At 41.9% G+C, this 10,427-nt stretch overlaps 2 protein-coding genes across 7 annotated transcripts in view; both read right to left on the bottom strand.

The window, feature by feature from the left end:
• SLC12A6 (solute carrier family 12 member 6) overlaps nucleotides 1-4,769 on the bottom strand; it is an 87,828-nt gene extending 83,059 nt beyond the window's left edge. For 2 of the 6 annotated variants that reach the window (XM_023752886.1, XM_014454732.2), the window contains exon 1: nucleotides 3,294-4,767. In XM_023752886.1, the coding sequence (XP_023608654.1) occupies nucleotides 3,294-3,564 (271 nt within the window). In that variant the 5' untranslated portion in view covers nucleotides 3,565-4,767. Of the gene's footprint in view, nucleotides 1-3,293 lie in introns of all 6 variants that reach the window. The other 4 variants (XM_006087474.3, XM_006087475.3, XM_023752887.1 and 1 more) reach the window with 3 other exon arrangements.
• Nucleotides 4,770-8,402: 3,633 nt separating this feature from the next.
• Nucleotides 8,403-9,239, bottom strand: NOP10 (NOP10 ribonucleoprotein). The gene is made up of 2 exons (XM_006087473.3): nucleotides 9,091-9,239; nucleotides 8,403-8,789 (listed from the first exon to the last, which is right to left on the bottom strand). Exons 1-2 carry the CDS (start codon nucleotides 9,142-9,144, stop codon nucleotides 8,649-8,651), a joined length of 195 nt encoding a protein of 64 aa, XP_006087535.1. The 5' UTR covers nucleotides 9,145-9,239; the 3' UTR covers nucleotides 8,403-8,648.
• Nucleotides 9,240-10,427: the final 1,188 nt, after the last annotated feature.

Here is a 10,427-nt window from a genome sequence, read left to right as displayed (position 1 = left end):
GCTCAATGCAGGAGCTGCCCCCTGGTGGTCAGTGCGTATCCCACAGGGGGAGCTCTGCTCAGCCACAAGCCAGGCTGATGGCTGCCAGCACAGCGGTGGTGGCGGGAGCCTCTTCTGCCTCCTCAGGAGCGCTAAGGATGTCCGACTGCAGCTTAGGCCTGCTCCCCACTGGCAAGTGGACATCCCCTGAGGGTTCCCAGGCTGCCAGAGGGATGTCTGATTGCCAGCTTAGGCCCAATCCCCCGGGGAGCTGGCCTAAGCCAGCAGGTGGACATCCCCCGAGGGGTCCCAGACTGCAAGAGGGCACAGGCCGGGCTGAGGGACCCCCGACCCCGAGTGCACAAACTTTTGTGCACCGGGCCTCTAGTTTTATTATAAAAGTGATACACTCTTAATATAAAAAACTGTACATGTCCTTCTAAATTGTTGAAAGAAAAAGTCCCACTCTCCACTCTATTTTCAAATTCCTCCAGTCTGTTAGCATCTGTTGAGATATCCATTCTCAATTGTTCCTTCTGTATCTTTAAGACATTCTTTAGGCATAAGCAAATACAGTGCTAAGAGTCTTGATTTTATTTACCAGCAAATACAGTGCTAAGAGTCTTGATTTTATTTATAGGACAGTCCCATAACTTCTAATGAACCCTGACACAATGAAAGGAGAACAATAAATACTTTGATAGCAAAAAAGATAATTACCTACTTTCAAAAGGCCAGCAGTAGAAAAAGTTAAAATACAGAACTAAGTATTTAAAACTTCATACGTCACCCCTGCCTTGGTTATGCAATGTAATGTGAGTAAAAGATATGTAATAAGAAAACAAACATAGGGTGGCAAGCTTCTCTACAATAAGAAACATGGGAGGCCTGAGGATTGTGGGGAAAGGATTGAGAATCGTAACAATATTACAACCATAGAAGGATGTGTAGAAAGGGCAAAAAATATATGTGTGTGTGTATACATAACAAAATTCTAAATATTAAAATAGCAAACACAATTTTGAAATACACTAGGAGCTTAAAAATAGAGTTAATTGGCCCTAGCTGGTTTGGCTCAGTGGATAGAGCACCAGCCTTCGGACTGAAGGGTCCCGGGTTCGATTCCCGTCAAGGGCACACGCGGGCTCCATCCCCATGAGGGGGTGTGCAGGAAGCAGCCAATCAATGATTTCCTCTCATCATTGATGTTTCTATCTCTCTCTCCAGCTCCCTTCCTCTTGGAAATTAATAAAAAATAGAGTTAATTGTAGAAAAGAATTAGTTTTCCTATACTAACTCCAGCTCAGAGAAAAAAATGTAGTTTATATGTCCTTGATTTTCTTGACAACAACATACTTTGAAGACCTATGTCTAACAAGGGATTAGAAAGCCAAAGGTGAAATAATTATATTTCTAACCAGTTCCCTCTAATGGTGAGAAAAATATATCAAAGGATGATAGTTATCATAAGAATAAAAATTTTAAAAAAGAGAGAAAAAGTAGGTCATTGGGAAAGTAGGAAACTAGTTTCCTCAGAATATGGGGGAATGTGTGATCCAATGACTGGACAGTTAATTTCCCTTTCATCTGGTACTAGAGAATATTTAAACATTAAGAAATATGCTAGATATAGAGCCAAGCTTTAACTTCTGTACCCACCTAAACAACATAGATTTCACCTAGACATAGGTGAAATCCAAGTTTTCCTCTTATAGTATAAAATGATACCACTCTGGACTGTAAAGAATGCTTATAGGTAAGATACTGGCCTGGACAAGAATCCTGTTCTGAAAAGCTAACACATTACAGAAACAAACCCACTTTTAAAACAAAATACAAATGCAATTCCATACCATATAAGCCACAAGTCTAGAAACATTTAACTATAAATTACCTAATGATAATTACAGCAATAAAAAAATTAACACCGATATAGTCTTTATCTGGTATTTTTACAACCTCAATGCAGTATGTAAATAACTAAAACTATAATTTAAGAGTTAATTTGGAAGAAAGGGAATTATTTTAATTTTAATTTTAATTTTAATTTTAATGCATTAATTAATTAATTAATTAAAATTAATTTTAATTTTAATTTTAATGCATTAATGTGTAAACAGTGTACAGTTTGTCAAGTTGAAAATAGTTAAGTCCAAAAACCAACCTGTAACATCTCCATTAAATAAATGATTAGTTGAAGATAAGTGAATTCTAGGACTATAAACTACCAAATTCCTGCACCCCTTGGGTTAGGAGGAACAGTATTTTCTGACACTAGAAAATGGTAAGTCAGCCTCACTTTCAAAAGTCAGTGGTTGAAGCCATAGTTTTCAAATTTGGGTAGAATATCATTTTCAGAGTCTAAGATTCTTACAAGAAATTTTCACTACCAAACATATCTACAGTTAGAATACAGAACTAAATATATAAAGAATATAAAACTAAATATATGAAGCAGCACAGTTCTAAATATATGAAGCAGTACAGCAGTTCTCAAAAAATGTTATGATCTTTTCATTCATTTCTCTCTTCATCACCTCTCTCACTAAATCCAATGAAAAGGTCCAAGCTAGCCAACACAAACTGATTGGTTCAGGAAGCTTAAAGTCTTCAGTGGTCAATCTAAGTCAGAAGAGGCTTGTGTGCTACTTCCTGACTACAAAGGTTCAATACTCAATACATTCCATTTAAAGTTCAAAGGGAAAACATTACGTGGGAATCAGCCCCTACAAACCTCTTTAGAATTTATCTATTCAAAAGGATAGCACACTAGGTCTACTCAGCCTCGGCTGAGTAAGCTTAGCTACTTGAACTACTGTTTCTGTAAATTATAATTTAAAAAAAAAAGAATTTTGTGATACAATATCTCAAGTCTTTGTAGAAAAGCCAATAACTAATATATGATCAATAACTACTCCTTGTAAATGGCCTTAAAAGCAGACTGTAAAAGTTAGAGCCCCAAAGCTAGCTCTCCACTAAATTTCACAATTTAGGATTCTCTGTGCTGAAAAACTATTAAATTCTGTGCCCTTCACCCTTAACCAAAATACCCATTTCAATGCTAAGGAGACAAGAATAAGGAAGTCAAAAATAGACATTACTTTTCTTCTTGCCACGCACCTTCCACATACCAAATTACTACTGCATAGAACCACCATGCTACCCATTATTTCAAAGGGCTCCTAAGCATCTCCAAAAGAGGTACCTTGGTTCCTGATTACTGTGTGCATAACAGAAAAACGATCTCTCAGAAGAGTCACCCTTGGTAAGTAAACCAATGAAGGAAGAATCCTGTCATCTGGGTTTCCACTTACCCTCAGTAACATCCTGGGGGTTAGAAGTCCGGTCACTGGCTGGATCCTGTGCCAAAGTTGCCAGTGAAGTGGTGGCTCCAGACATCTCACTCATAGGCTCACTACGGCTCGTTTCAGGCATACTCTCCCGGGAGCTAAATCTTACTCGGGAACTGGATCTGGAGCTGAGGTCTGGGCTGGTGTCTGACAAACCTGGAATATCATCAATTTTCGTTGGTGTCACCATGAACCGAACTGAAGCCATCTTGGTGGTGGTTTCTGGAGGATGCATTTTTCTTTTTCTTTTCCTTTAAAAGGGCACAAAGGAAAAACCGGCAAAATCCTTCCTCCAACGCTAGCTGCTTTTGATCGCAAAAATAGGATAACTTTAAAAAAAAAAACACCACACCAATTACCTTGATTTACACCACACAGAGCCCCAAATAAGAATCTTTATACTCAGAATTCAAGCAGACTGTCCTAGAAAGTGCACTACCAGTAGTTGAAAAATACTTAAGAAAAAACAACAGACAAAACGATGCCAATCTCGTGTAACTTCGTTCCTTCAGAATGAAGAGCTAGCTAGCTATGTCTCCTGATCCAGGGCTGCGGGCTCAGTGCCATGATCTGAGAGAAGCAGGTGAAGCCTTGCTTCCTTCGACCCCCAGGTGTCGGCCAAGGTAGTTAGTCCTTTATCTGGTAAATGTCTCACGGATTTAGTTGAGCCAAGTGCACACAGGTCCACCCTGATGATGCAGATACAGCAGAGAGATTGAAAAAAACGGTACGGGCCACCTGTTGTCTATCAGGTGAATACCCCACAGGTCTGGCTGGGGGGAGGTGTGTGCAGTCGAGCCACCCGAGGTTTTTGAGGCCGATAATCCAGTTGGGTCTGGTGGGAGAGGTGCGCATGCATAACGGGAAAGATATCCCACACGAGGACGGAGGAGAATGCGGAGAGAAGGGTGAGCAGAGGAGGATGCTGGGGCAGAGCGGATTCCTGCCTCTGAGAGGTCTGCGGGGGCGGCCCACCCGCTCTTCTGGCAGAAGGGTCCCTGGGATGTGGGAAGAGAGGCTAGCGGACACCTCGGACTGCAGCTCAGGGTCGTGGCCAGTCGCTGCTAGTCCATCGAGCCCAAGGTCCGCTCGCTAGGTTTCTCCTGCGTGTGACAGGACAGGCCAACCCTTCGCCAGGAGACGCTTTCGCCCCTACCAGGTCCCTGGCGCAGGTCGAGTCCTAGCAAAAGAGGAGACAGCCTCGCAGGCTGGTCCTGGCTGGCAGTGCAGGAGGGGGCGGCGATGACGCGCGGAGGTCGCAGGTGTGGGATCCCGGCGCCAGCTGATGCGGGTGCGCGCGCAGCTGTTGTTTACGAGCCGGTAACTGTTTCGGAGCCGCAGCGCGCCCAGGCGGGCTCGGGCTGCCAGGAGGGCCGGCCGGACGCCAGAGCAGCAGTTACGTGACCTCGCCGCTCCCGGCCCCGGGTTCGGCGGGCTGTGCTAGCGCCGCCGCAGCCCCTCCCTTCCCTCCCCGCTTGTTCCTCATTCGAGGTTAACTGTCCTAAGAGAAGCCGGGAGCGGTCAAAGGGTGGAACCGTCCCCGCCGGTGCCGGGAGCCCCGCCCAGCCGCTGCGGCCGCCAGGGACTGTGCTGCTTGCGCGCATGCGCGCGCTCGCTGGAGTTACAGCGGGACCGGGCTGAGGGGCGGGGCCACGTCGAGGGCCCTGGGCACGACGGGAATTGTAATTGGATGTCTGGACCTGAGCTACCTGCGCTCCAGAAAACAAACCCTTTTCCTTCTTAGTCCTGCTTTCTTGCCCCTACCTACTCCGGAGGAATCTCAGGGAGTAGGCCCTGCCCCTTGTCCTCAGGGCCTCAAATACCCCCTCTTTAATAAGAGGGGCCCTGAAAATTCATGATTTTTTGGTTAATCCTAACCGGAGGATATTTTTCCATTGATTTTTAGAGTGGAAGGGAGGGGAGAGAATCATTGATGTGAGACACATGGATTGGTTGCTTCCCACACAGGCCACAGAACCCTGCCTGCAGCTGAGGCAAGTGTCCTTGACTGGAGCCCATGTTCTATCCACTGAGCCAAACCAGCTTGGGCCATGATTTTTTTAAATTATTTTAAATCACAAACCTCCCAATATCATATATGCAGGTATGACCCTTCCCTTAATGGAATTTTTATGTAGAAGTCCATTCTAAAGCATTGTGTCAGTGATTTTCAACTGGTGTGCTGTAAGAATTTTTAAAACCTCCAATATCTTACTATGTAGTCAGGGGCACTTACCTCTTTTCCCTTAGATTGTCAAATAAAAAAATTACAACAGATATCAGGTGTGAATGTATCAAGATTAACTTTTTTTGGTCAGATTGGCAAAAAATATATTTTTTTGGTGTGCCACAGAATTTTAGTAATTATTTTACATGTGTCCCATGAGATTAAAAAGGTTGAGCCCAACCGGTGTGCCTCAGTGGTTGAGCATCGACCTATGTACCAGAAGTTCACAGTTCGATTCCCAGTCAGGGCACATGCCTGGGTTTCAGGTTCGATCCCCAGTGTGGGGCGTGCAGGAGGCAGTTGATTCTCTCTCATCATTGATGTTTCTCTCTCCCTCTCCCTTCCTCTGAAATCAGTAAAAATATTTTTTAAAAAGGTTGAAAATCACTGCATTGTTTGCTCAAATTTATGCACTGTTACATATTCCCCCCTTTTCCTGTACTTTATGCTGTCTTTCACAATGTATACTGCTATTAACTCATGTTGTACATGTTAAATATGTAGTTTGTCAACTATACGTCAATAAAGTTGAAAAAAAAATGCTATATTCACTTTCTAGTCAGACTGAACATTCCATTAACGAAAACATCTTTATTTTAGACCTCAAGAAAATACTTTCCCTTGATCCCATTCCTAGTTTTTCCCTACTACTGCCACCAGAATGTTGTTCTTTGCTTGTTTATTTAATGCATGAATAGAGGTGTTCAATATATTTTGGCTCATCAATGTTTTGTTTGAAAGTTATTTCTTGTAGCTTTGATCAAGACATTTAAATTTAACAATCTGGGGCCCTGGCTTTGCCTGTGCCCTTGCTCTACACACGTGGAAATGTTTAAGCATCATCCTTAGCAACAGATCAGAACTGTAAGACCTGAGCCAGGAAATTCTCCTTTATCAAATGACAAGGTCCAAAATCTAACTAAAAAGATCCAGGTAACAAAATGAGAAACAATTCCCATTTGAAATGTAAATCTCCTCAAAGCTGGATGCTTTTATAAAGCTTGTGCCTATTGATTTTAACTTGAAGAAGCAAGAAATTGATCTCCCTGAAGGATTAGTTTTTTCTCAGGCAGGTCTGCTGTTCATTCAAATCTCAGAGACTTGAGTTGCTGGAGTTCTGCAACATCAAATTTTGTCTTATACCACAGAGTATTTTCATTCACTTATATATGTGAACACTGCCTAATACCAATATACTAAACCTTTTAAGACTTTTATTTCTGAGCACATCTCAGATGTTAATACCTAGAAGATGTCTTAAGGAAAAAGTCCTTGGTATAGTCAAACCAGTTTGCCTTTCTCTTCTACTTCAATTCAAAATATTGCCAGGTCAAAGTCTTTTCAGTTCCGTCTACACAGAACATAGCATGGGGGGAGAGGTGTGGGTAAATTATAAAGATACAATTACAGTCAACATTCAAAAAATGGGAGATTTCACTAACTGACAGGTGCTTAAGAAACTTCCATAGCAGATCTTTTTCCTATCCATTTGCATAATTTTAATATTTCTTCAATCATTATCCCTTTAATAGGACAGGATAACTCTTTAAAATCCGTCAGATCTATAGCCAAGAACCCTGTAAGTGAATAGACTAAGAAAAAATTGTTCAGCAGAAAACAAGTATTTCATTATTCCTGTAAGTTAAAGTAATTGATTTGAAAATCATGTCTTCCATTAACTTTGACCCAAGTTTAGACTGTTTTTCTCTCATTAGTCAACAATTATCCTGAATTTTTCTGCTGGGATGCTCAGACTTCAGATTTCAAGAGAAGCATATCTATCCCATTTCAGGGCCAATTTTAAATAAATCAAACTTGCACTGATTTAAGTTACATCTGCTTCTGGAGTCTAAAATTTTGATGCAATAAAAAAATAATGTGCAATTAGCACACAATCTCCACAAAGCAATTTTTAAATCTGTGGCATTAAGCAAACATTCAAATCCAATGTCAAAAGCCACAAATGAGAAGACTGGGAAATAAGAGGATTAACTTGACAAAGAGAGATAGACAAAAAAAAACCAGCTAGCATTTTTTGAATACCCATATTCAATATTTTGTCTTATCTTTCCTTTAATATAAAGTAATTGGACTAAAATTTCATGGTTGCTCCATTACAGCTGCTCCAAAACTCACCCAGTATTTTTGTTATTAACCCCGAACAGTAGCTTGAAAAACAAAATCTCTGCTTGAATCTCTTGTATCTCATCCTTTAAATTAAGATCTATGTAGTTCCACATAGCAGCCAGCTGCCAGAGAGAATATAAAATTAGGTGTCTACTATAAGAGGGCAATTCCTTGAAGAGAACTAAAAGCCTGGGAATATTACCAGAGGGGCAGTAAATATGCATAAATATTCACAACGGTTAGACAACACTGTAGGTAAATTAAGGTCCACCACTGATCCAAATCATTTTAGAGTTGGAAGAGACCTTAGGAATGATGAGAAAAATGGGACTAAACAGGTTAAGTGACGTTCTTAAAGTTATACAAAGAGGGGAAAAGCCTGGTCTCCTGACTTCCAATACACTGCCTTCCCTCTACAATATGGATATTACCTGTCAAGCAACTCTTCCATTTTGAGTCAAAATGTCACTTCAAGGGGCAAGAAATTACTTACATGACCCCAGGGGTATTGTTCAGTGAATGCCGACAATTATGTGAGTCTTTCTCAACCTTCCCTTCCCCAACACCCTCCTATCACTAACAGTACAGCACTACTCCAGCTACAGCAGTTTTTAAGATTTTCTTCCAAGTGTACCCCTGGGTTGCTTTTCCCTCTCACCTTCCTCGTGTTTTTAATTTTTTTTTAAACCACTCTTTTCCCCCCACACATGCAAAATAAGAGCTCTTTCAAATTATTTTAATAACGTGGCAGTCAAAACACGAAAAGCAGACTCAAACTTGTTTTCTTAAAGGGGGGGTGCTACCATGATTGCTTCCCACAAGCATGATCTAAGGTAATGACGACACCGATTCCAAAGAGCAAGGGTGGTAAGAAGGCCTCAAGGCTCACAGACTGAAAAGCTCGGTTTCGGAAAAGTCTCAGAGGGGTCGTAGGTGGCAGGAGAGACATGAAGTTTAAGGGACCTTCACAGTACAGGGCGCGGCTGCTGGGTCATCAGCACCTTGAAACGTTTCTTGATGGTGACTCGGTGTCGAGAGTATTTGTCGTCTGGGGAGAACCGAGCAGGATGGGCCGAGCAGGTCTGTTGTCCAATAGGATCAAACTTCTGCTCGAGGAAGAAAGAGAGGACATAATCTCAGTACAGGAGTGATGAGAAAACGCAATCACCGGCATCGTAAGAGACATGGAGGTTGGGATAGGGAAAGGGACCCGCGAAACAGAGTCAACAGGAAGACAGGACGCGCGAGTGGTCACAACAAGCAGTCCTACACCCCAGCTTCCACCACGCCAGGCTTCTGGACTGGCTAGTTTCCCTCACCCAGCTAGGCAACTCGGTGGCTAGTCTCAACCTCTCCTCCCACCTACAGTTCTCGCCAAGCCCACGTACACCTGTCCCCTCTCCTCACCTTCAGGGTATAAACCCGGTCTCCCTGTTCATTGAGGTAATACTGGAGAAACATGATCGCGCTGAAGCAGGAGGTCCCAATTCCGTCTGCACTTCTCGGTCTAGTGAGAGCCTCACGTGGTCGCCAACTTTCTTCCGGTATAGCCGGAAATCTCTCTCAAGGCATGCCGGGAAATGTAGTCAATTGTGCGCCTTTCTCCAGCGGGGCAGAAGGCGGCGCACTAGTGCAGGGCTTGGCCCAGTTGCAACCAAGTTGCAACCTTGCAGCCATTGGCGCCCATTTTGCAACCTTGTAGGTTTTTTTAAGACACGTGAAATGTGCCCAGTTGTGTGCCAGACATTTCTAGGCGTTAACAGGGGGATAGGGACAAATATGGGATGAACATTATTGAATAGAATCCTTTCTTTATCACAAAATGTACACCCATTTCATGGGCAGTGGGTTTCTAGTGCCTGGGAAAACAAATGGCGCCAGGATTCAGAATCCCTTTACCCTAGAGAAGAAAGAAAGATTTCTTTCCTCCCCTCTTTTATATCCGGTTCCACCAGCCCTATCTTAAAGTATTGGCGGTAAGAGTGCATGATGGGTATTCAATGTACAGCAAGGAGAGCGTGCAGTTGTCTTATGAAACTGGTGGAGTATGCTTTAGTGGTCGAACCAAGATTCAAACTGAGGCCTCTACCACGAATTCAGGGCTCTTTCTTATAGTGGTGAGTAACTAATAATAGCATAATAAGATCTACTTCCTAGGGGTATTTTGAATATTTTAAAGAACGTAGAAATTCTCTTATAGGGCTCTGGTTTAAAGAAATGAAAATTGGAACTCAGATAACATTACAAAGATGGCCGTTGCGGTATTATTTATAATCGCTGAAAATTAAAAAAACAAAAACAAAAAAAACAAAAAAAAATATAATCGCAAGAGCATTGGAATATATATTACTTTTATAATATATAAAACCTGAAAGCTCTTTTTAAAAAAAGGAATATAGTCATGTGTGAAAGAGTGATACAACCACAGGGTAATGAATTTTTGATTGAAGTTGGTGTTTCCAAAGTACTTGGTCCTGGGACGTGAATTTCAAAGGTTGCTGTTCGAGTGCTTGATGATATTGTTTAAGTGTTTGGAAAAGAAGCAGCAATCTATGTAACGTCCTGTTTCTGTTTTAGCTTTTTTTCTAAAATAGTCTTTCAATGATGATCAATTTAATTCAACACCTGATATATGTGTTCCTGAAAAACTTTACATTAAAATATCTGACTTGCGTTGTCATGAAAAAAAAAAAGGTGAATATAAATGTAATGATACAGGCACATTTACTTGTAGTGCATAAAAT

The sequence above is a fragment of the Myotis lucifugus genome, unplaced genomic scaffold, assembly GCF_000147115.1.
Source record: "Myotis lucifugus unplaced genomic scaffold, Myoluc2.0 scaffold_38, whole genome shotgun sequence".
In the NCBI taxonomy this organism is placed as follows: Eukaryota; Metazoa; Chordata; class Mammalia; order Chiroptera; family Vespertilionidae; genus Myotis; species Myotis lucifugus.
This window is presented reverse-complemented; position numbering and strand designations above follow the sequence as displayed.